This window comes from Mobula hypostoma, chromosome 6 (genome assembly GCF_963921235.1).
Source record: "Mobula hypostoma chromosome 6, sMobHyp1.1, whole genome shotgun sequence".
Classification (NCBI taxonomy): domain Eukaryota; kingdom Metazoa; phylum Chordata; class Chondrichthyes; order Myliobatiformes; family Myliobatidae; genus Mobula; species Mobula hypostoma.
In genome coordinates this window covers 93,212,706-93,239,803 of record NC_086102.1, presented here as the reverse complement: position 1 = coordinate 93,239,803, position 27,098 = coordinate 93,212,706, and the positions used below count along the sequence as shown (strand labels likewise).

The window sequence follows — 27,098 nt, the reverse complement described above, 5'->3', positions numbered from 1 at the left end:
GAACATTGACTTCTCTAACTTCCGCTAATGCCCCACCTCCCCCTCGTACCCCATCCGTTATTTATTTATATACACACATTCTTTCTCTCTCTCTCCTTTTTCTCCCCCTGTCCCTCTGACTATACCCCTTGCCCATCCTCTGGGGTTTCCCCCCCTCCCCCTTTTCCTTCTCCCCGGACCTCCTGTCCCATGATCCTCTCATATCCCTTTTGCCAATCACCTGTCCAGCTCTTGGCTCCATCCCTCCCCCTCCTGTCTTCTCCTATCATTTTGGATCTCCCCCTCCCCCTCCCACTTTCAAATCTCTTACTAACTCTTCCTTCAGTTAGTCTTGACGAAGGGTCTCAGCCTGAAACATCGACTGTACCTCTTCCTAGAGATGCTGCCTGGCCTGTTGCGGTCACCAGCAAGTTTGATGTGTGTTGCTTGAATTTCCAGCATCTGCAGAATTTCTCGTGTTCAGAAGAGATTAGTTAGCTATCTGATTACTAATTTAATTGGTTCGGCACAACATTGTGAGCCGAAGGGCCTGTTCCTGTGATGTACTGTTCTATGTTCTGGAATGGTAGTATGAAGACTGCCAGTGAACAGGATTAACTTTAGACAAAAATAAGATACTGAAAAGACTCAGCAAGTAAGATAGCATCTGTGGAGAAACAAACGAAAGTAGTGTTCCAATGAACTTTCACTGGAACCTGGAAAAGTTGGAGATTCAGAAAGGTTAAGATGAAGGAACAAATGGCAATCCTCAGAGTGATCTGAAGTGGAAAGAGTGAGCAATTTCAAGTTCCTGGGTGTGTTATAATAAAGAACGGCATTTCCCAGTGAGCAATGCGGGCAGTTCACCCAGAACCATAAGTGACATTGGAAAGCTGGGCGCACCTGCTCAAGTTGAGCTGGAGCCATTATTGTTAATAGATGTGTTAGTTTTTACCCATACTGTTTGACTTCATTGAGAACAAACACAACATGATATCAGAAGTCGACGTGAGGTCTAAATAAGAACCGTAACTGAATACCACCAGCAACTAAGAAGGAGATGTGAGGTTCCGATGGAGAGAAGCTGATAGCCAATGTGCATGTTGTGCCGTTGTTCTCCAAATTCACCAAGAAAGATTAAGATGAGAGCCCAAAACTTCTGGAGTGGATTAGCTATGTCTTCCCACACCTATGCAGTTTACCGGCAACCTAACTGGTTAACTGGAAACATTTCAAACAACCATTCAATGTATATTTAGCAATGAGCAGAGTGGGAGGGGCTAATGAACATCTTTCTACATGCAATTAGCAAAGATGCTTTGGACATCTACAACAACTTTCAAATTGACAGCCTTTACATTGGACACTCTGATGACAAAATTTGAGGAGTATTTTGTCCTGAGTAAAAACGTCACATTTGAAAAACACAAGTTATTTTCCTGTGACCAGAACCAAAATGTTGGCTTTGACCAATACTTGGCTGTGAGTTTGGAGATTTGAGAGACTCACTAATTAGAAACAAAATAGTTTGCTGAACTTCAAATAATGGGCTCTGAGAAAGTCTGGTCCATGAAAAAGATTTAACACTGAAAAAGGCAGTAAATATGTGTAGGGTAGCAGAGACCACACAATCACAAGCTAAGGAGTTGCACAGGGCAGAAACGACAGAGGACAAAGCACAATGCATTTCCCAAATTGACAGCAAATCAAAGAGGTAGGCTCAAACAGCAGATGTGGAAGCAGGCACATCCCAAAGACAGGTCCTGCTTACGAAAAGTCCTGTAATAATTGTAGGAAGAAGAATCATTTTGCAAAGCGCTGCAAAGCTGGGGCTCCCAGGGAAAAAGGTGCACATGGTTGCTAGGAAATGGAGGAAGAGTGGATTGTTCCAGTAACTGAAAATAGGACAGTAATTCCATTCAAGCTTGACACCAGAGCCCAGGTGAACCTGTTATCCATGGATAATTACAAGATTCTCAAAGTAAAGATCAAGATTTCAAGCATCTGCAGTTTTTTTTTTGTTTTTTTCCTTAGATCCTGGGCATTTACATCACATTCTATTTTCATATTGGGCCTCCAGTATCTATAGTGTTAGATATGTATAGAATTAAGAAGCGCATACATAGGGTGAATGTGCAGTCTTTTTCCCAGGGTTGGGGAGTCAAGAACTAGGTGAGAGGGGAGAGATTTAATAGAAACCTGAGGTGCAACTTTTTCACCCAGAGGCAAGTATATTAATGACATTTCAACACAAGTCAAGTTGAGTTTATTGTCATTTAACTATATACATGAAATCAACATACATAACCATATAATGTACAGAGAAATAAGACGACATTTCTCTGAACCAGGGAGTAAAACACAGTAGTACACATAATACAGACAACACAAAATAACTTAGGAAGGTGAGGATAAAATCTACAGATGAATCTCACATAAATAACACACAAAACTGCATTAATATTAAATATTGTAAGGTACGGAACAGATTAACCAGTGACACTTCAAATACGATGCGGCAGAGAGTTCAGAAACCTAATGCCTGGGGGTAGAAACTGTTTCTCATCCTGACTGTTGTTGTTTTTATGCATCGGAGTCTCCTACCTGATGGCAGAAAGTCAGAGAGGATGCTGGATGGATGGGTGGGATCCTTGATAATACTAAAAGCCCTGTGCCTGCAGCACTCCTGACAAATGTCCCCAGTGAATGGTAGGGAGACTCTTATGATCCTCTCGGCTGTTCTCACTGTCCTTTGTAGGAACCTCTGGTCCGATGCTCGACAGCTCCCGTACCAGGTGGAGATGCAATTTGTCAGGACGCTTTCAATGGTGCTCCTGTAAAACTCAGTTAAGATGTTGGGGGGTGGGGGGGAGGAAGGGGATATTTGCTTGCCTCAATCATCTTAGGAAGTGGAGGCTTTGCTATGCCTTCTTGTTCAGGGAGGTGATATTAAGGGACAAGGTAACGTTATTGTGATGTGAACTCCCAGCAACTTGGTGCATTTAACTGTCTATGGAGGAGCCATGTATTCGCAGAGGGGGATGGTTTGTCTGTACCTTCCTGAAGTCCACAATGATTTCCCTTGTCTTCTCCATGTTCAGGCTTAGGTTCTTCTCACACCAATCCACCAGTCGCTCCACTTGCTCTCTATACTCCCAGTGCCAGTGCTCAGCATAATGGAATGAGAGACATTGCTTCCCACACAGACAGACTGTGGCCTTACTGTTCAGAAGTCCAGTATTCAATTGCAGAGGGAGGTGTTGAGACCCAGTGAGGACAGTTTCCCCACCAGTTCCTGGGGTATGATGGTATTGAATGCTGAACTGAAGTCTATAAGTAGCAGTTTGGTGTATGAGAACCAGGACAGGACAGAGTGGAGGGCAGAGGCTATTGCATCGTCAGTGGATCGATTTGAGGGATAAGTGAACTAAAAAGAGTCCAATGTAGCCAGGAGAAAGGCCTTAATGTGCTCCATGACCAGTCGCTCCAAGCATTTCATAATAGTTGAGCAGGTACATGGATAGGAAAGGTTTGCAGGCATGTCAAGAAATAAGATGGTGCCAGTGACCAACACCAATATCCTGAAGACAGTTTACATTTTGATGGTGTGTTTTTGGGCCAACTGGGAGATTTGGCACATATGCTGTCTCCAGAGAAGTTCGATGAGTTTGAGAGCAGAATGTGTGGCCTAATGGTGGAACACGAACTCATGATTCCAATGAGACAGGGAAAGGATGGTAGGGTACAGGAACCGTGGTGTACAAAGGCTGTTGAAAATCTAGTCAAGAAGAAAAGAAAAGCTTACAAAAGGTTCAAAAAGCTAGGTGAGGATAGAGATCTAGAAGATTATAAGGCTAGCAGGAAGGAGCTTAAGAATGAAATTAGGAAAGCCAGAAGGGGCCAGGAGAAGGCCTTGGCAAGCAAGATTAAAGAAAACCCCAAGGCATTCTACAAGTATGTGAAGAGCAAGAGGATAAGACATGAGAGAATAGGAGCAATCAAGTGTGACAGTGGAAACATGTGTATGGAACCAGAGGAGATAGCAGAGGTACTTAATGAGTACTTTGCTTTAGTATTCACTATGGAAAAGGATCTTGGCGAATGTAGGGATGATTTACAGTGGATTGAAAAGATCGAGCATGTAGATATTAAGGAAGAGGATGTGCTAGGAACTTTTGGAAAGCATCAAGTTGGATATGTCTCTGGGACCGGATGAGATGTACCCCAGACTACTGTGGGACGTGAGGGAGGAGATTGCTGAGCTTCTGGCAATGATCTTTGGATTATCAATGGGGACGAGAGAGTTTCTGGAGGATTGGAGGGTTGCAGGTGTTGTTCCCTTATTCAAGCAAGTGAGTAGAGATAGTCCAGGAAATTATAGACCAGCGAGTGTTACTTCAGTGGTTGCTAAGCTGATGGAAAGGATCCTGAGAGGCAGGATTTATGAACATTTGGAGAAGCATAATATGATTAGGAATACTCAGCATGACTTTATCAAAGGCAGGTCAGGCCTTACGAGTCTCATTGAATTTTTTGAGGATGTGACTAAACACATTGATGAAGGTAGAGCAGTATATGGATTTCAGCAAGGCATTTGATAAGGTACCCCATGCAAAGCTTAATAAGAAAGTAACGAGGCATGGGATCCAAGGGGACCTTGCTTTGTGGATCCAGAATTGGCTTGCCCACAGAAGGCAAAGAGTGGTTGTAGATGGGTCATATTCTGCATGGAGGCAAATGACCAATGGTGTGCCTCAGGGATCTGTTCTGGGACCCCTTCTCTTCTATAAATGTCTATAAATGACCTGGATGAGGAAGTGGAGGGATGGGTTAGTAAATTTGCTTATGACACAAAGGTTAGGTGTGCTGTGGATAGTGTGGAGGGCTGTCAGAAGTTACAGCGGGACATCAATAGGATGCAAAACTGGGCTGAGAAATGTCAGATGCAGTTCAACCCAAATAAGTGTGAGGTGGTTCATTTTGGTTGTTTGTTGTTCATCCTTCGTAGTCGAAAATGACCATGGCTTCAAAGTCAAATGGGAGATTGGTGGCTGTGGGTCCGGAGGTGACTGATGAGGCCAATCCGGGCCCTGAAGGCTCGCCCACATGTGGGACACAAGTGGGTGGGTGCTGTCGTGGCAGTGGATGCTGCTCGGGCCTTGCGCACAGCACGCTTTCGTTGCGCCTCGATGATGCGTCTGACTTCAGCTGCACGGGCTCCTGTGGTGATCTTGCTGTGCCAAGCTGGACGGTCGAGGGCAAGCGTCTCCCACGTGTTGATGTCGACACCCAGGTCTTTGAGGGACGCTTTGAGGCAGTCTTTGAAATGTTTCTTCTGCCCCCCGACTGAGCGCTTGCCCTGACACAGTTCTCCGTACAGCAGCTGCTTAGGCAATCGGCTGTCTGGCATTCTGACCACATGTCCAGCCCACCTGGCTTGGGCTTTCAGCAGGAGGGTGTAGACGCTGCAGAGCCCAGCTCGTTCCAGGATTTCCGTGTCGGGGACTTTGTCCTGCCACCTGATGTGGAGGAGTCTGCGGAGACAGCTCAGGTGAAAGTGGTTGAGCTGTTTGGCGTGCCTGCTGTAGACAGTCCAGGTCTTGCTGGCGTAAAGGAGGGTGGTAAGGACCACTGCACAGTAGACCTTCAGCTTGGTGGTAAGGCTGAGTCCTCTCCGCTCCCAGACGTTCTCACGGAGTCTCCCAAAGGCGGCGCTGGCTTTAGCAATCCTGTTGTTGACCTCAGCGTCTATGTTCACTGCGCGAGAGAGTATGTTGCCCAGGTAGGTGAAGTTGTTGACTGCCTGGAGGTTCTGGCCCTTCACCGTGATGCGTGGCTCCTGGTATGGCTTTCCTGGGGCAGGCTGGTACACAACTTCAGTCTTTTTGGTGCTGATAGTGAGACCGAAGTTGTCGCAGGCTTGTGAGAAGCAGTCCATTTCACGCTGCATCTCCTGCTCTGTGCTGGCGTTGAGTGCGCAGTCATCAGCAAACAAGAAGTCTCTGATGACTGTCTCTTGCACCTTTGTAACTGCCTGCAGGCACCCAAGGTTGAACAACCTGCCATCAGTCCTGTACCTGACGTGGATTCCTTCTTCGTAGTACGGAAGGCATCATTTTGGTAGGTCAAATATGATGGCAGAATATAGTATTAATGGTAAGACTCCTGGCAGTGTGGAGGATTAGAGGGATCTTGGGGTCTGAGTTCATAGGACACTCAAAGCTGCTGTGCAGATTGACTCTGTGGTTAAGAAGGCATATGGTGCATTGGCCTTCATCAATCGTGGGATTGAGTTTAAGAGCTGAGAGATAATGTTGCAGCTATATAGGACCCTGGTCAGACCCCACTTGGAGTACTGTGCTCAGTTCTGGTCGCCTCACTACAGGAAGGATGTGGAGACCATAGCAAGGGTGCAGTGGAGATTTACAAGGATGTTGCCTGGATTGGGGAGCATGCTTTATGAAAACAGGTTGAGTGAACTCGACCTTTTCTCCTTGGAGTGGCAGAGGATGAGAAGTGACCTGATAGAGGTGTACAACATGATGAGAGACATTGATCGTGTGGATAGTCTTCCCTGGCTTCTTCCCAGAGCTGAAATGGCTGGCATGAGAGGGCACAGATTTTATCTGCTTGGAAATAGGTACAAAAGAGATGTAAGGGGTAAGTTTTTTTACGCGGATAGTGATGAGCGCATGGAATGGGCTGCCAACAATGCTGGGGGAAGTGGATGCGATAGGGTCTTTTAAGAGACTGGTGGATAGGTACATGGAGCTTGGAAAGATAGAGGGCTATGGGTAACCCTAGGTAATTTCTAAAGTAAGTACATGTTCGGCACAGCATTGTGGACCGAAGGGCCTGTATTGTGCTATAGGTTTTCTATGATTGGCTTCATTACACATCGCCGATTAAAGCGTTAAGCAGGATTGAAATCGACAAGGAGAGTGGAAGGCAAGGAGGTATTCGCGCTGTCTGCCTGCGTTTGAACAGTCCCCCCCTCCTTCTCGCTTACTGTTGCTGGAGGAACGTTCAGGAGTCTCGGATCCACACTGCAAGGATTGCTCGGCACAGCTCTGGCTGTGGGGCACCTTTTCGGAGGACTTTGTGGCTTAATATTTAGTGTCCGCCGCTTTGGACTCTTTTGGGAGAAGTTTGCAGTTGGTGTTGCATGTGTTTCTGGTTTTGGGTTGCTTTTTCTTTGCTATATATGTGATTTGGTCAGAGCACCTCAGCACAGACTAACTCTGCAACCTGTAAACAGTGAATGACATAGCACTAAACTGAACACACCAAGACAGTTTGAAATTCTGTGTGTTAATCACTGGCTTCTTGCCATTTGTAAGATATATTCTCTTTTTTTGCACGTTGGGTGTTAGATGTTTTCTTTGGATGGGTTCCATGGTGTTTCTTTGTTTTGTGGTTGCCTGCTGAGGATGAATCTCAGGGTTGTATACTACATAAGTTGATGATAAATGTACTTTGAATCTTTGGGTAGCATGGCACAGTAGTGTAGCAGTAACACTTTATAGTGCCAGCGAAGGGAAGACCCAGATTCAATTTTTGATGCTGTCTGTATCACAGTGCCGGCAAGCTGCATTAAATCCCACCACTGTCTAAGGAATTTGTCAGTTCCTCCTGTGACCATCTGGGTTTCCCCCAGGTGCTCCAGTTTCCTCCCACAATTCAAGGACATATGGGTTAGGGGTTATTTGTTGCATGCTATGTTGATGCCAGAAGCATGGCAACATTTGTGGGCATCCTCGGACTGTGCTGGTCATTGACGCAAACAACTCATTTCATTGTATGTTACAATGCTCATACGACAAATTAAGCTAATCTTTGAATGGGAAAAGCATGGATGGGAATTTTAGTCAGCATGGACCCATTGGGCCAAATGGCCTGTTTCTATGTGAACATAGTTAGGGGGTCAGATGGGCGATTCTGTGGACACAGTCAGGAGACCCGGATGGTAGTTTGCTTGCCTGGTGCCAGGGTCCAGGATGCTTCTGATCGTGTCCAAGATATCCTGAAGTGGGAGGGTGAGGAGCCAGAGGTCGTGGCACATATAGGTACCAATGACATAAGTAGGAAAAGGGAAGAGGTCCTGAAAGGAGAATATAGGGAGCTAGGAAGGGAGTTGAGAAGAAGGACTGCAAAGGTAGTAATCTTGGGATTATTGTCTGTGCCACGCGACAGTGAGAGTAGAAATGGAATGAGGTGGAGGATAAATGCGTGGCTGAGTGATTGGAGCAGGGAGCAGGGATTCAAGTTTCTGGATCATTGGGACCTCTTTTGGCGCAGGTGTGACCTGTACAAAAAGGACGGGTTGCACTTGAATCCTAGGGGGACCAATATCCTGGCGGGGAGATTTGCGAAGGCAACTGGGGAGACTTTAAACTAGAATGGTTGGGGGGTGGGAATCAAATTGAAGAGATTAGGAGAGAGGAGGTTAGTTCACAAATAGAGAAAGCAAGTAGACAGTGTGTGAGGGAGGATAGGCAGGGGACAGAGAAGGGGAGCACTCAGACTGAAGATGTAGGGGAGAAGGAAGAAAAAGATAACAAAGTTGTTTGCTCCATCAGGGATAAACAGAGAGTAAGAGGCGGACAGTTTCTTAAATGCATCTACAAACGTTTGTATTTTAATGCCAGGAGCATTGTAAGAAAGGTGGATGTGCTTAGAGCATGGATTGATACCTGGAAATATGATGTTGCAGCTATTAGTGAAACATGGTTGCAGGAGGGGTGTGATTGGCAACTAAATATTCCTGGATTTCGTTGCTTCAGGTGTGATAGAATAGGAGGGGCAAGAGGGGGAGGTGTTGCATTGCTTGTCAGAGAAAGTATTACAGCCGTTCTTTGGCAGGATAGATTAGGGGACTCGTCTAGGGAGGCTATTTGGGTGGAATTGAGGAATGGGAAAGGTGTATTATAGACCACCTAATGGGGAGCGAGAATTGGAGGAGCAAATTTGTAAGGAGATAGCAGATATTTGTAGTAAGCACAAGGTTGTGATTGTGGGAGATTTTAATTTTCCACACATAGACAGGGAACACCATTCTGTTAAAGGGCTAGATGGTTTGGAGTTTGTAAAGTGTGTGCAAGATAGGTTTTTGCAGCAATACATAGAGGTACCAACTAGAGAAGGGGCAGTGTTGGATCTCCTGTTAGGGAATGAGGTAGGTCAGGTGACGGAGGTATGTGTTGGGGAGCACTTCGGGTCCAGTGATCACAATACCATTAGTTTCAATATGATTATGGAGAAGGATAGGACTGGACCCAGGGTTGAGATTTTTGATTGGAGAAAGGCTAACTTTGAGGAGATGCGAAAGGATTTAGGAGTGGATTGGGACAATTTGTTTTATGGGAAGGATGTAATAGAGAAATGGAGGTCATTTAAAGGTGAAATTTTGAGGGTACAGAATCTTTATGTTCCTGCTAGGTTGAAAGGAAAGGTTAAAAGTTTGAGAGAGCCATGGTTTTCAAGGGATATTGGAAACTTGGTTCGGAAAAAGAGAGAGATCTACAATAAATATAGGCAGCTTGGAGTAAATGAGGTGCTCGAGGAATATAAAAAATGTAAAAAGAATCTTAAGAAAGAAATTAGAAAAGCTAAAAGAAGATATCAGGTTGCTTTGGCAAGTAAGGTGAAAATAAATCCAAAGGGTTTCTACGGTTATATTACTGGCAAAAGGATAGTGAGGGATAAAATTGGTCCCTTAGAGAATCAGAGTGGACGGCTATGTGCAAAGCCAAAAGAGTTGGGGGAGATTTTGAACAATTTCTTTTCTTCGGTATTCACTAAGGAGAAGGATATTGAATTGTGTAAGGTAATGGAAACAAGTAGGGTAGTTATGGAAACTATGATGATTAAAGAAGAGGAAGTACTGGCGCTTCTAAGGAATATAAAAGTAGTTAAGTCTCCGGGTCCTGACAGGATATTCCCTCGGACCTTGAGGAAAGTTAGTGTGGAAATAGCAGGGGCTCTGACAGAAATATTTCAAATGTCATTAGAAACAGGGATGGTGCCGGAGGATTGGCGTATTGCTCATGTTGTTCCATTGTTTAAAAGGGGTTCTAAGAGTAAACCTAGCAATTATCGGCCTGTGAGTTTCATGTCAGTGGTGGGTAAATTGATGGAAAGTATTCTCAGAAATGGTATATATAATTATCTGGATAGACAGGGTCTGAGTAGGAACAGTCAACGTGGATTTGTGCGTGGAAGGTCATGTTTGACAAATCTTATTGAATTTTTTGAAGAGGTTACTAGGAAAGTTGATGAGGGTAAAGTGGTGGATGTTGTCTATATGGACTTCAGTAAGGCCTTTGACAAGGTTCCACACGGAAGGTTAATTAGGAAGGTTCAATTGTTAGGTATTAGTATTGAAGTAGTAAAATGGATTCATCAGTGGCTGGATGGGAGACGCCAGAGAGTAGTGGTGGATAACTGTTTGTCAGATTGGAGGCCGGTGACTAGTGGTGTGCCTCAGGGATCTGTACTGGGTCCAATGTTGTTTGTCAAATATATTAATGATCTGGATGATGGGGTGGTGAATTGGATTAGTAAGTATGCAGATGATACTAAGATAGGTGGAGTTGTGGATAATGAAGTAGGTTTTCAAAGCTTGCAGAGAGATTTAGGCCAGTTAGAAGGGTGGGTTGAAAGATGGCAGATGGAGTTTAATGCTGATAAATGTAAGGTGCTACATTTTGGTAGGACTAATCAAAATAGGACATACATGGTAAATGGTAGGGCATTGAAGAATACAGGAGAACAGAGGGATCTAGGAATAATGGTGCATAGTTCCCTGAAGGTGGGATCTCATGTGGATAGGGTGGTGAAGAAAGCTTTTGGTATGCTGGCCTTTATAAATCACAGCATTGAGTATAGGAGTTGGGATGTAATGTTGAAATTGTACAAGGCACTGGTAAGGCCAAATTTGGAGTATTGTGTACAGTTCTGGTCACCGAATTATAGGAAAGATGTCAATAAAATTGAGAGAGTACAGAGAAGATTTACCAGAATGTTACCTGGGTTTCATCTCCTAAGTTACAGAGAAAGGTTGAACAAGTTGGGCCTTTATTCTTTGGAGCATAGAAGGTTGAGGGGGGACTTGATAGAGGTGTTTAAAATTATGAGGGGGATTGATAGAGTTGACGTGGATAGGCTTTTTCCATTGAGAGTGGGGGAGATTCAAACAAGAGGACATGAGTTGAGAGCTAAAGGGCAAAAGTTTAGGGGTAACATGAGGGGGAACTTCTTTACTCAGAGTGGTAGCTGAGTGGAACGAGCTTCCCGCAGAAGTGGTTCAGGCAGGTTCGATGTTGTCATTTAAAGTTAAATTGGATAGATATATGGACAGGAAAGGAATGGAGGGTTATGGGCTGAGTGCAGGTCAGTGGGACTAGGTGAGAGTAAGAGTTTGGCACGGACTAGAAGGGCCGAGATGGCCTGTTTCCGTGCTGTAATTGTTATATGGTTATACAAGAAGTAGGAGTAAGCCATCCTGCCCTTTATATTTGGTCTACCATTCCATAAAACAGCTAAGCTTCACTTCCCCAAATCTCAGAAAGACCTCAGAGATAAGCACGTAAAAATGGGAGAAGTCATGGCGGAGTGCGTACCGAATTGAAGAAGCTGGGAACACAGAAGAGCTCTGTTGCATGGGCTACTGACCTGCTCCTGGATATACTTCACATCTGACTCGAATTTTACTGCATAACTAAGTAATATCACTGGCCTGCACTTGAGGTACATTGATATTTTTTATTCATTTTAATTGATTATGATGTAATTTTTTGTTAATTAGAACTATACAGGCCCTTCGATCAATAACGTTGTGCCAACCCTTTAAAGTACTCCAAGGTTAATCTAACCCTTCCCTCCTATATAGCTGCCTATTTTTCATTCATGTGCCCATCTATGAGTTTCTTAAATGCCCCTAATGTATCTGCCTCTAATACCACCCTTGGAAGAGTGTCCCACGATCTCAACACGCCGTGTAAAAATAAACTTACTTCTGACATCCCTCCTATATTATACCTTCTCCCGATCACCTTAAAATTATGCCCCCTTGAATTAGCCATTTCTACCCTGGGAAAAAAAGCCTCTACCTGTCCACTTGATCCATATAACACACATCAAAGTTGCTGGTGAACGCAGCAGGCCAGGCAGCATTTCTAGGAAGAGGTACAGTCGACGTTTCAGGCCGAGACCCTTCGTCAGGACTAACTGAAAGAACAGCTAGTAAGAGATTTGAAAGTGGGAGGGGGAGGGGGAGATCCAAAATGATAGGAGAAGACAGGAGGGGGAGGGATGGAGCCAAGAGCTGGACAGGTGATTGGCAAAGGGGATATGAGAGGATCATGGGTCAGGATCATATCCCTTTTGCCAATCACCTGTCCAGCTCTTGGCTGTATCCCTCCCACTCCTGTCTTCTCCTATCATTTTGGATCTCCCCCTCCCCCTCTCAAATCTCTTACTAACTCTTCCTTCAGTTAGTCCTGACGAAGGGTCTCGGCCTGAAACGTCGACTGTACCTCTTCCTAGAGATGCTGCCTGGCCTGCTGCGTTCACCAGCAACTTTGACGTGTGTTGCTTGAATTTCCAGCATCTGCAGTATTCCTGTTGTTTGCACTTGATCCATATGCCTCTTATCATCTTGTATACCTCTATTAAACCACTTCTCATCCTCTTTGTCTCTAAACAGAAAAGCCTTGGCTTGCTAACCTATCATCATAAGACATGTTTTCTAATCCAGACTCCTCTATACCATTTCTAAAGCTTCCACATCCTTTCTATCATGAGGTGACTAGAACTGAACACAACACTTTAAATGTGGTCCCCACTTCAACTCTGCTTCACATTCCCATTCGGATATGTCCATGCATGGCCTCCTCTACTACCATGATGAGGCTAAACTCAGGTTGGAGGAGCAACACCTCATACACCGTCTGGGTAGTCTCCAGCCCCTTGGTATGAACAATGAATTCTCTAACTTCCGGTAATTCCCTCCTTCTCCCTTCCCCTATCCCTATTTCACTCTGCCCCCTCCCCCAGCTGCCTATCACCTCCCTCATGGTTCCGCCTCCTTCTACTACCCATTGTGTTTTCCCCTATTCCTTCTTCACCTTTCTTGCCTATCCCCTCCCGGCTTCCCCTCCCCCACCCCTTTATCTTTCCCCTTACTGGTTTTTCACCTGGAACCTACCAGCCTTCTCCTTCCCACCCTCCCCCCACCATCTTTATAGGGCCTCTGCCCCTTCCCTCTTCAGTCCTGACGAAGGGTTCTGGCATGAAACATTGCCTGATCTTTTCTACGGATGCCGCCTGACCTGCTGAGTTTCTCCAGCGTGTTGTAAATGTGGTCTAACCAGTTTTATAGAGCTGCAACTCTACCTTGCAGCTCTTAAACTCATTCCCCCTGTTAATGAAGGCCAACACCTTCTTAACCACCCTATCAACTTGTGCTACAACTTTGAGGGGTCTATGGGTGTGGACCTCAAGATCCCTCTGTTTCTCCACATTATGAAGAATCATGCTATTCAAGTTCAACCTTCCAAAGTGAACCACTTAACAATTTTCTGGATTGAAAGCTATCTGCCACTTCTCAGCCCAGCTCAATGTCCCTTGTAACCTACAACAACCTTCTACGCCATCCACAACACCATCAACCTTTATGTCATCTGCAAACTTACTAACCTACCATCCTCATCCAAGTCATTTATAAAAGTCAAAAGAACAGGAGTAATAGAGCAAATCTCTGTGGAACAACACTGGTAACTGACCTCCAAGCAGAATATGCTCCATCTGCTACTGCCTTCTGCCTTCCAAGGGCAAGCCAATCCTGAATCCACGCAGCCAGGTTTGCCTGGATTCTTTATCTCCTGACTTACTGAATGAGCCTATCATAAGGAGCCTTGTCAAACACCTTACTAAGATCCATATACACCACATCCACTACTCTGCCTCCAATGTGCTTTGTCACCTCCTCAAAGAATTCAATCGGGCTGAGGCATGACCTGCTCCTTACAAAGCCATGTTGACTACTCCTAATCAGACTATGCTTCTCCAAACGCTCATAAATCTTGTCTCTAGTTTGCCCACCCACTGATCCACAATTCCCAAGGTGATCATTATTACCCTTCATGAACAAGGGAATAACATTTGCCACTTCCAGTCCTCTGGGACTACTCCTGTGGCCAGTGAGGCCACAAAGATCATTGACAAAGGCTCAGCATCTGTTCCTTCACTTCCTGTAGTAACCTGGGTATATCCCATCTGGTCCTGGGGGACTTACCTATGCTAATGTTTTTCAAAAGTTTAGCACATCCTCTTTTTTTAATAATGATATTTTCCAGCATATCAGCCTGTCCTACAATAATCTAGCATTTGTCAAGGTCCCTCTCAATGAAAACCAGTATTCATTAAGTCCTCTCCTACATCTTCTAACTCTAGGCACATGTTTCTTCTTTTATCCTTGATTGATCCTATCCTCATTCTAGTTATCCTCCTGAACTTCATGTAAGTGCAGAATACCTTGGGGTTTTCCTTAAACCTACTCTCCAAGACATTCTCTTATCCCCTTCTAACTCTCTCCTAAATCCATTCTTAAGCTCTTTCCTGGCTACCTTGTAACTCCCAAGATCCCCGTCTGATCCTTGCTTCCTAAACCTTAAGCAAGTTTCTTTCTTCCTCTTGACTAGATGTTCCATAACGCTTGTCAACCATGGTTCCTTCACCTTGTTATCCTTTCCCTGCCTCAGTGGAGCAAACCTATCCAGAACCCCATGCAAGTGCTCCCTAAACAATATTCACATTTCCCTCCAGCATTTTCCTGAGTACATCTGTTCCCAAATTAAGTTCCTGTCTAATAGTATGATAATTTACCGTCCCTCAATTACTTCCCCGTACTGTCACTCCATCCCTCTCCAAGGCTATGGTAAATGTGATCAACGTGTCTAAAAACGTCACTGACCAAGATCTGTCACCTGACCAGGTCACACCTTCCCCAATGATCCAGAAATCTGAAACCCTGCTCCCTGCACCAATTTACCAGCCACACACCCATCTGTCAAATCATCCCATTCTTACCTTCAGTGGCATATGGCAAAGACAGCATCCAGAGATTTATACCCTTTTCAGCTTCCTACCTATATTCTCTCTTCAGGTCATCATCCCTTTTCATACCTATGTCGTTGATACCAATATGTACCATGACTTTGAGCTACTCACCCTCCCTCTTAAGAATGCTGTGAGCCCTGCAGCATCCCCGACCCTGGTAACAGGGAGGCAACATATGATCCAGGAGTCTCTGTCACATTCACAAAATCTTCTGTCTGCTCCCCTAGCTATTGAATCCCCTACCACCACCTCCCTCCTCTTCTTCCCCTCTTCCCTTCTGAGCTCCAGTGTGAGATCCATCCAAAGTAGTATAGTTGTTATTGATGGAAACAGTCACAGGAGTACCCTGCAGTTTGGTGCTTACCCCATTTCCCTCTCAGTTACCTGTGTCCTGCACCTTAGGTGTAACCAGCTCTCTGTATCTCCTGTCAATCAACCCTTCAACCTCCCAAATGATTCTGAGTTCATCCAGCTGCAGCTCCAGTTCACTAATATTGCCTGTAAGAACCTGCAGCTTGATGCACTTCATGCAGGTGTAGACACCAGGGACACTGGAGGTCTTCCTGTCTTCTCACATCAGGAAGGAGGACCATTCCACTATCCTGCCTGGCATACCCACTGCTTTACTTCTGCAACAAGAAAGAAAGAATCTTACTGGAAACATACCTTAGCCTCCAGCTCTCCCCACCAAAACATCAAGCTCCCCTCTCTAATCTTGGCCTACTCTCACAATGGCCACTCTGCTTAAACCTAACTTCTTTTTATTAGCCCTTGCCAAGTGCCTAATTATCCAACAATCTCAAGCTGGAAAGTCCTGACAGCCTCTGCCCTTTTTAAATCTCGTGCTTACTCACCACAAGCAATATTCGCATGATCTCAAGCCCACTGAAAAGGAAATGCATTTTAAATAAATTTATTTTTAAACAGTTTTTAAAATAATTTATGCTTTCACCTAATGGCTACTGATGGCTAAATAGAATGGAACCATTTGAGGCAGAGGTAAGTCAAAGACCCCATGGCACTACTTCCGGTTCTCCCAGACGCCTTGATCAGTATTTCTCCCTCAGATTGCTAACGTTATACCATAGTGTGTGGATTCCTGCAGCACATGCATCACCCGTGGAAAGCCCAGTAATCTGTCCTTGACCCATTTCCTATGATTTGTCTCTGAGCTTCAGTGAGAGATTGTAATGAAACCAGTCCAGAGACTCACCAAATTATCACAATATCTGGCAAGTGTATGTGAACAAAAGGAGCCAAATTTTGTAGCAAACAAACTCTTTAGCTCATTATTTTTAAAGTTGTAAAATATACAGAATCTGAATGCAAGATATGATCTAATAACATTACCATTTTCTTCTGTTGGCTATTTAACTGTGCTTCAATCTTCTCCTTTTCAGTCAGCATCATATTCAACTGATCCAGTCTACATGTATACTGTCTGATGTAACTGATCAGCTCATCTTGCAACTCTGCTCTTTTAACCTGTATGGAGTCAAAAGTTAACAAAAATGTCTTTACTGTAGTGATTAGTGTTTTCTAATTGTTCAGGAAGATCTGGTGGTAAAAGTACTTTTTTAAATGCATAGTCCTGAAATATTAAAAAGTTAATATTTAACTTTTCACTTAGTATTCGATCTGTAGTCCCTGTATCACACTAGAGTTCTGTTACTGAGAACTGCCAGTTTTTCCACAAGTCAGAAACATTTATTTTCTGTAGTAACTTGTATTGCATCACACTGCATACACTGCTATAGTTCTTTAACTTTTGAATATTCACCTTAACACTATCCAAGATTAAACTAAAGCAAAATACAACATGTCCAGCCATACAAAGCCACGTTTTAATATATACTTAGGTGAAAAATGCTTTAAAATATATGGGAGATTTGTAATGAAATTGATAGGATCATTCATAGGAGATAAACAAGAGTGCAGATGCTGGAATATAGAGCAAAATTCATAACCCGGGGAGCCAATGTATTTTCATTCTAAAGAAATGAGTAAAACTGGTTCTTAAAAGAACCATCCTCCCTACATTGCCCCCTCCCAAAAGCTTTTTGCTACTGCCCACAAGTTATTTCTTAGTTACCCTTCTTCCCATCTCGCTGTAACTGTAGAGCCTATGAGTATAAGGTGGAAGGGAAAACAGGGAAGTGTTCTCTGCCGTCCTTTGATTGAGAAACAAAGACAGATATATTTTGTTAGGAGCAGTGGAGAGTGCAAAAACTTAAAGAAAACCTTTCCTTTGGCTAGCTCAGACTCAAATGCAAACCTACCACCTCTACACATTTTTCCAATGTCTTGGAAAGCTCCATCCTTCTGTTAGGAGGAGGACTAAGGTGCTATTGGTCAGTCCTTCAATCACCAATGGGATCCCACCACCAAGCACATCTTTCCCTCTCCCCCACTTTCTGCAGTCTGCAGGGATCGCTCCCTATGCAACTCTTTTGTCCATTCGTTCCTCTCCACTGATATCCCTCCTAGCATGCGGAACAAGTGCTACACCTGCCCCTACACCTCCTCCCTCACTACCATTCAGGGCCCCGAAGAGTCCTTCCAGTTGGGGCAAAACTTCACATGTGAGTCTGTTGGGACCATCTACTGTGTCCAGGGCTCCCAGTGTGGCCACCTGTATATCAATGAGTCCTGATGTAAATTGGGCGACTATTTCACCGAGCACCTACTGCCAGAAGAAGTGGCCACTTATTTTAATTCCACTGCCCATTCCCATTCTGATATGTCAATCCATGGCCTCCTCCACTGTCATGATGAGGTCACACTCAGTTGGAGGAACAACACCTTGTAATCCGTCTGGGTAGCCTCCAACCTGATGGCATGAACATCGATTTCTCGAACTTCTGGTAATGCCCCCACCCCTTCACCATTCCCCATCCCCTTTACCGTCTCTCACCTTATCTCCTTGCCTGCTCACCTCCTCCCTCTGGTGCTCCTCCCCCTTTTCTTTCTTCCACGGCCTTCTGTCCTCTCCTATCAGATTCCCCTTCTCCAGCCCTGTATCTCTTTCACCAGTCAACTTCCCAGTTCTTTACTTCACCCCTCCCGCTATTGGTTTCTCCTATCACCTTGTGTTTCTCCCTCCCCTCTTCATCTTTTAAATCTACTCCTCATCTTTTTTTCCTCAGTCCTTCCGAAGGGCCTTGGCCCAAAACATCGACTGTACTTTTTTCCATAGATGCTGCCTGGCCTGCTGAGTTCCTCCAGAATTTTGTCTGTGTTGCTCTGGATTTCCAGCAGCTGCAGATCTTCTTTTGTTTGTGATTCGTTCAATATCACTGCCTGAGAACTGTTCAGGATCATTTTGTAAGCACATCACGACAATGCTGGCCAGTGTCAATCTGAGGCTACTGGAATCCTTGGTGTGGAAATTCAGGTCATGCTGGGAATGTCTGTAGTGCTCTTGAAAAATGCCTAGATATTTTGCCGCCCTCTGCTGCATCATCAGGGGAGCACAGCTCTTTCCACAGGTCCCCGGGCAGGAAGCAGTGGAAATTAAAGAGGAAGGGCTAACAGGCAGAGGAAGTGACCTTGACACCAACACTGACAAATCAAATGAAAATGTCTTTTTTTTTGTTGCTCCCAAGCAAAGGAGAATCATCACTGGAAGTGACTGCTGCTGGTACCTACAACCACTTCTGATCTAGGGGGTTTTCCTCAAAACACCATCCTCAAGGACAAGAAGGTCATTGCTCGTGTTCCAAGCACTTCCACAGAAAGCTGTATATACACAACCAGCAGTGGTGTGGCTACTCTTTAAGTGCTGGAGTGCTGATACCAATTACCATATGAATGTGTGCAGTAGTGACTGCCTTCATGTACCTCCTAGGGAACAAAGCAATACATACTCAAAATGTGTAAATACTTTACTAGATCGTGATTCCTCTTAATTCTACTTCTCTCAGTTATTCTGTTATTGTCACTTTAACATTTCAGTTTGCACTATGGTCTTTGCACACATTATATTAGTCGTCTATATTTATTGTTACCATGTATATTGTTTACCCTATGAGCTCCTGCAAACAAGTAATTTTACTGCACCTTGGTGTATTTGACCCTAATCTAACCCAAATTTAAATCTAAAAATGAAACACTATGGCCCAGCTATACACTCAGCCATTAGTTCAACATTACAGCACAGGTCTGAAACTCTGGCCTGATTCACGCTTCACAATGGGTTCCTATTTCTTAAGACAATGTGAAGCCAATTTACAACTTTATGCACTGAAAAGGCACCCTGTACCTGTACAATTTTCTGTGCCCTGGTAGATAAACCTGCACTTCTGCAATGTGTTTAACATTTAAAGCATCTCAAACCACTTTTCAAATCAGACAGAATTTGAAAAAGGCACCTACAAAGTTATCAAGAGGCCTTTCCAGAGATTGAGAGGTTAGTGAAGGACAGGGTGCACAGTTTGGAGATCGATGTGTCAAATATGCTGAGCTATTTATTACCAAATATCTAGTCACTTTCCTTACTCGTTTATTTCAGTTGGTACCACCCACACACTGTGAAGTTACTTACCTCTCTTTGTTTTATCTTTCTGTGGAATTTAGTGTTATTGACATCAATCTTCTCTTTAAGTTCTTCCAAGGTCAAGTTCACGGAGACTGTTTGCAATGCTTCCAGATCAACCACACGGCCAAACTTCCGAACCATTTCTTGATAGCATTTCTCTTCCAACTCTATTAGTGACAGAATTGCAGGGAAGAAATTAAAAGGCAGGATCAAAAGGTGATAATGTCTGGATTATTCCCAATGGCAAAAATTAGTAAGAATAGAAGTAACTAGTTAATCAAACTGGTATAGGAGTGGCTGGTATAGGAGTGAGTGCTCAAATTCTTGGAGCATTGGGACCAACTTGGAGGAAAAGGGGTGTGTAGTTCCTTTTGGACAGGTTGCATGTCAACAATATTGGAGCTGATGTTCTAGCTGTGAGTGGTTTGTGAAGGTTTAAACTAAATTGGCAGAGAGGTGGCCACCAGGTGTAATGTGGAGCACGAGGAAGTTGGACTGGCAGCAAGAACTCGAGTGAAGCTGTGGAGTCAGACAAGTGGAGAAAGACTAATTATGAGAAAGAAAGACACCTTTGGAACGCAGGTATGTAAACTCGAAGTTAGTGAATCGGGTTAGTAAGCTCCTAGCACAATCAGGTGTGTGAGGATATGTTGTGGTAATCACTGAGTAAAAGTTGCCACAAGGGTACCAGGAAAGAACAGTTAAATATATCAAGTTATAAAAATCAAGGGAAATGAAAAAAAAGTAGTGTTAGAGGTGTAGGTTTACTGATTAGGGATTAAATTGCCTTAATTATAAAAGAGGCTGAGAACATTAGAAAGTTTTTGACTAGAACAGCCCTTTCAGCACAACAAAGCTTGGCAAATTCCTATTCACATAGTGTGTTGAAATAACTATCCAGTTTAGATTTGAAAGTATCTATCTATAAAACTACGCAATTTGTTCCATGTATCCACAACTCATTGTGTAAAGAAATGCTTCCTAATGTTAGTCTGAAATCTCCCTTTAACCAGTCTCCACTTATGGTCCCCTGTCCTTGATGTTGGATTAATTTTAAAGTAGCAGCTGGCATCCATCTTACTTATACCCTTAATAATTATGAACACTTCTATCACATCTCCTCTCATTCTCCATCTACTTAGGCTAAAAAGATTTAATTTTTTTCAATCTTTCTTCATAGCTCATACCCTGTACACCTGGGATGAGTCCAGTCACCCTTTTCTGGACTCTCTCCAGTGCCTTCACATCCTTCACACAATATGGAGCCCAAAATTGTACACACAGTATTCAAGGTGTGGCCTCACAAGCACATTATACAGCTTAATGAGAAGGTCTTTAGTCTTGAACTCCACTGAGCGCATTATATAGCCCAACATTCTTTTGGCCTTCCTCGTTGCTTCTGTGCATTGTCCAGATGTTGATAGTGAAGAGTCTACCAGGATGCCCAAAATCTTCTCATACAGTGCACTTTCTAACTGAAGACCCCCTATTGTATATTTATATCTAATATTTCTACTTCCTATATATAACATTTTACATTCACTTACATTAAATTTCATCTGTCATTTATCTGCCCACATCCGGATTTTATTTAGATCTAACTGTATTGATTCTGCTGCCTGAATGTTATCGGCCAACTTTACTAGTTTATTTGCTATGTGCTTATCCAAATCATTAATGTAAATTAAAAATAGCAATGACCCTAAAACTGATCCCTGTGGAACCCCACTTTTAACATCTTCTTGGTGTGAAAATGATCTTCTCACAATAACTCGGTTTTCTGTTTTTGAGCCAATTCTGCACCCACTCACACACCTTACCCTGAATCACTACCTCCTGCAATTTGTTTATTAACTTCTCGAGAGATAACTTGTCAAAAGCCTTCCAAAAGTCCAAGTAAATGAAATCAAACGTTCTATTATTATCATAAATTTTAGTTGCCCCTTCATAGAACTCCAGCTATGTAAACCATGATTTCCCCTTTCTGAACCCATGCTGGCTTTCTGCTAACATGCTTGTCCTTATCAGCTGCTGTGGCATCTCATTCTTTGTTACTGCTTCCATTATTTTACCTACAATACAGGTTAAGCTTACTGGTCTATAGTTACCAGGGTCAGTGCGGTCACCCTTCTTATATACCAGGACAGCATTAACCCACCTCCGTCCTTGCGGATCTCACTAGTCTCCAATGACTTTTGAAAAATACATGTTAGTAAAATACATATAAAATCACAGACCCCTTTAAGTACCTTTGGATAAATGTCGTCTGGCTCGGGAGATTTGTTAACTTTCAGCCTTTTCAGCTGAAGCAGGTCCTCACTTTCTAAGATCTCTAAGTCACTTAAAACAACCTTATTTTTCTTTACACTTACTGGCATATTGCTTCACAGGTGAATACTTTAGCAAAATATGAGTTAAGAGTAACAGTTATTTCCTTCTCTGCATAACTTAACACCCCACTATTAGTCCTAGTACACTTAACTCCCGCCTTGACTTTTCTTTAACTACTAAACTCTTGGGGTCAATCTTAGCATTATCAGCAATATCCTTCTCAAGCTGCCTTTTGGCAATCTGAATTTCCCTCTTGACTATAGCTCTCATATATTCATATGCCCTATGGTTAACATCATTACTATTTTTTCTGTTTTCCTTGTACAGCTGTCTTTTCTTCAATAATTTTTATGTACATCTTTATTCATCCATGTAGTTGATTTATCGTTTGTATTGCCTCTTTAAATTGACCAATTTGTTCCTCCACTGACTCAATGAGAATCATAGCAAACTTATGAACCAGAAGGAGATCATTTAACCCATTGTATCTATGCCAGTTGAAAGAGAGAGAGAGATACAACACAGAAGCAGGCTGCTCAGACCAAAAAGTTTATGCTGTTTAAGAAGCACCCGTTTTCACATTTGACCCATCTTGTTCTGTCCACATTCCCATCAGTTCCCTACTACTCAGGGGCAATTCACAGTGACCAGTTAACCCACCGACCTCGACACTTCTGGAACATGGGAGATAGTGAAAGCTCTGCACAGACAGCATACAGGTTATAGAGTAACATAGTGCTCACCAAGTTTACTCCTGCTTACCCGAGGTCAGGATTGTTCCTAGGTCAGTGAAGCTGTGAGACAGCAGCTCTGCTAGCTATGCCACAGTGCTGCCCAGGTCCTGGACAGATAGGTACAGTGTAACACAAATTCTCTTTTCAGCATCTCGTAAGAGTGCTAAATGCTATGTTCCTTCGGGGAGTGGCACAATCCTCGCTGATTTGATTAGATACAAACAACACTTTTCACTGTATATTTCATTGTACATGTGACAAATAAAGCTAATCTTTAATTACAGAAGGGATTTCTAAAGGAGTTCATGAATCCCTTCGCCATGACAAGTAGGATTAAGGAAATCCCCAAGGCATTCTATACATATGTGAAAAACTGAGGATGGCTAGAGTGAGAATAGGAGCAATTAGTTTGCAGGGAAAATGGATGAAAACTGGTAGATGAAACTTAATGCACCAAGTGTGAAGTGTTACAGTTTGGGAGGACAAATTAGGGTAAGTCTTGCACAGTAAATGGTAAGGCTCTGGGTTGTGCCTGAGAACAAAGGGACCTGGGAATACAGATCCATAATTCCTTGAAAGTGGCGTTATGGGGAGATAGGGTAGTTAGGAGAGCTTTTAGCACATTAGCTTTCATAATCAGGGAATTGAGTACAGGAGTTGGGGAATATATGTTGAAGATGGTGAGACTGAATTTATTGTATACACCTGATCACCTACCCACAGGAAATATATCAATAAGTTTGAAAATGAACAAGTATATGGCTGGTGTACCATAGCAGATCAATTGCAAGAATGTGGTGAGTGGGCATGCAGCCGATGAACCGTGCAGTGAATTGACGCGTCTCCCACGTGTGGCAGGCACTCTCTTTTAGGCATGGGCTTTCCAGTGTGTCTGCCTTTCATCTTGCCGGGCCCAATTCATTCCTCCCACACTGCAAGCTTTTCCAACATGCACCATTACTAACATGACTCAGTAAAAACTTTAATCATACTACTCAGTTGTAGTGCTTGCTGCATGCAATGCTTAACATTTTGGCAAAAAGGACAGGTTAAATAGGTTAGTACTTTATTCCCTGGAGTGTAGTAGAATGCAGGGAAATCTTACAGAGATATACAAGATTATGAGGGGTATAGATGGGGTGAATGCATGTGGGCTCTTTTTTCCCCTTCACATTGGGTGAGATTAGAGATAGAGGTTACAGGTTGAGAGTGAAAGGTGAAATATTTAAGAGAAACCTGAGGGAGAGCTTCTTCACTCAGAGGGTGGTACAAGCTGCTACCAGAAGTGGGAGATGCGGATTCAATTGTAACGTTTACGAGAAGTTTGAATAAGTCACGGATTGGGGGGGTGGGGTTTGGAAGGATATGGTCCAGGTGCAGGTAGATGGGACTAGATGGGCTGAAGGGCCTGTTTCTGTGCCACTTTGGTGATGATATCTGTTATCTGTCAAGTACGGGACCGTGCACAATTCTGATTTGATGGAGTTAGACGTGAGAGCATGGAGGAACATCTGGAAAACTTCTGAAATGCCCGCTTCGCTGCCGCTGCTACTGTGTGGTAACCGGAATCTCCAGAGCTGAAGGCTCCGAAATCCTCGGCTTTGCGTGTTTCAACGGCCAAGGAGAGGTCAAAGGTGCTCGGCAGAGGATGGTGCTTGGGAGGCTGTATCGGAGAGGCTGGTCGGAAGCTTGAAGTTTTCGGACAGATGGACTCAGTGTCGGCTGCTTCCAAGGTATTGGCAAGTTGACAGTGCCTGGAGGTTTATGGCAGGGAGTTTCTCCCTTTTGCCGCCTGCTATCAGGGAATCGGGAGTCGATCGACTCGGGACGTTGAGACTTTTTTTTTACTATGCCCATGGTCTGTTCTTCATCAAGCATTGCTTTGCAGTGCTGTAACTATATGTTATAATTATGTGGTTCTGTCAGTGTTAGTCTTTGGTCTGTCCTGTTTTCTGTGATATCACTCCGGAGAAACATTGTATCATTTCTTAATGCATGTATGCATTTCTAAATGACAATAAAAGAGGACTGAGTGTTCTCATAATCTAATCTAATCTAGTACTCTATGACTCCATATTAAATGGATGTCAAATTCATTTTACAGTTATATAGTTAGGAGCAATCTAGACTCCTCAAAAAATTGGTTGTATAATTATCGGTATTTCAAATCAAGTGAAGTTTATTGTCATTTAAATATATATATGTATATAACGTACACAACCATATAATGTATGTAGAAACAAGACGTTTCTCCACACCTGGGACAGTAGCACAGTAGTACACATAACACACGATAACTTATAAATGTAAGGATAAAATCCACAGATGAATCACACATAAATATATTAAGTATTGTAAGGTACAAAACAGATAAACCAGTGACACTTCTAATACAATGCAGCAGAGAGTTCAGAAGCCTAATGGCTTGGGGGAAGAAACTGTTTCTCATCCTGACCGTTCTTGTTCTTATACATTGTAGTCTCCTGCCTGATGGTAGAAAGTTAAAGAGGATGCTGGATGGATAGGTGGGAATGTTAATTATACTAAGGGCCCTGTGTTTACTGTGAAAGGTAAAATGGATATCACTTAGTCACCAATGGATAGATCACTTTTCCTACGGAGATTTTATTAATCAGGAATGGAACTGGATAAGTAATATAAAGTAACAGAAATGAGGTAAATACAACAGCAGAGAAGAAAAGTCCTTAAGGACAAATGGTTTCCATGTCAGCATTTTAAAGTTAAGGACTGCAGCTGGAAACATTGTACAAACTCTTCATTTGTAATGTTTTTAATAAGAGAATGTGTCATGTACAACTTTAAAATTAAAAAATGTGTAAGTGAGAAACTGGAATATTACTGATTAGTTAACCTGTTGGGAAATTAATGCAGTTAAAAAAGAGTGACAACACATACATTTTCCAGATGATTGGAATAAATCAAGATGAATAAAATTGCATTGACTGATGGGCCTGATTTAAATGTTTGTTGCTGCGGTGATTGAAGTACTGTACTGGAGAAAGAAAACAGTGGCAAGTAGTGCGACAGGTAGAGAAATTCAATTACCCAGCATGTGCTGTTGCAATCTGAATAATAGCTTTCGGTGAAACAGTATGTGTTATAATGAAGGAGAAGCACATTCAACTATACAAGTGACATTAACTTCATGTGAATGTAGATTGTAAGTTTTTCAATGAACTGTTCATGCGTTTATACATGTAATTTATCCACACGGAGAATGCCAAGGCTTCATAGATGGATAGGTTCAGCACACTACTTGGGTAAATTAATCAGCTCTGTAATCACATATAAGCACAGCTTACACTTTATGTAGACCATCCTCATGGTAGATGGTGTAGAACATAGAACAGTACGGCAAAGTACAGGCCTTTCGGCCCACTCCACATAACCCTCCATTTTCCTTTCACCATGTGTTTCCTTTCACTCAGGGTCTTTTAAATATCCCTAATGTGCCTGCTTCTACCACCACCTCTGGTAGCACACTCCATGCATCTACCACTCTGTATAAAAAAAACTGCCTCTGACATTTCCCTCATACTTTCCTCCAATCACCTTTAAGTCATGCCCTCGCGTATTAACCATTTCCACCCTGGAAAAATGTTCCTAGCTGTCCACTTGATCTATGCCTCTTATTATCTTATACATCCCCATCAAGTCACCCCTCCTTCTCCTCCTCTCCAAAGAGAAAAGCCCTAGCTCACTCAATCTATCCTCATAAGACATGCTTTCTAATCCAGGCACCATCCTGGTAAATCTCCTCTGCACTGTCTCTAAAGCTTCCACAACCTTCCCATAATGAGGCGACGAGAACTGAACCCAATATTCCAAGTATAAAAACCAGAGTTTTTATAGAGCTGCAAAATTACTTCACAGCCCTTGAACTCAATCCCCAACTAATGAAGGCCAACACAACATACGCCTTCTTAGCCACCCTATCAACTTGCCTTCAGGAAGAATATGCTCCATCTACTACCACTCTCAGCCTTCTGTGGGCAAGGCAATTCTGAATCTCAGCCAGGTCTCCCTGGATCCCATGCCTCCTGACTTACAGAATGAGCCTACATGGGGAACCTTGTAAAGTGCCATACTAAAATCCATGTACTCAACATCCATCTATGGTTACATAAAGCAAGAGTGACTGTTTCATCTGCAGGGAGTCCAATTACCCACCATACTTCTGTATTTCCACAGAGGTTAGCTCCTGTGCAATAAGGATCACTTCCTTCCTTGGACTGCAGTTGTGAAGATAACATGACCAGCAGTGACAACTTGTACTTCTGGTCATTCTGTCTTCTCAGCTGCTGTCCAAGTTGTAATTCCAATCAATTATCAAGATTCTCAATGTGTGATTCAAGTGCCTAGATAGATCTGAAGTA

At 43.2% G+C, this 27,098-nt stretch overlaps 1 protein-coding gene across 1 annotated transcript in view; it reads right to left on the bottom strand.

The window, feature by feature from the left end:
* The window catches only part of LOC134348205 (cilia- and flagella-associated protein 44), a 235,486-nt gene that overhangs the window by 4,266 nt on the left and 204,122 nt on the right, over positions 1-27,098 (bottom strand). Inside the window, exons 32-33 of the mRNA XM_063051223.1 lie at positions 19,643-19,803; positions 16,450-16,584 (exon numbers count right to left, since the gene is read on the bottom strand). Of these exons, the coding sequence (XP_062907293.1) occupies positions 16,450-16,584; positions 19,643-19,803 (296 nt within the window). The remainder of the gene's footprint in view (positions 1-16,449; positions 16,585-19,642; positions 19,804-27,098) is intronic.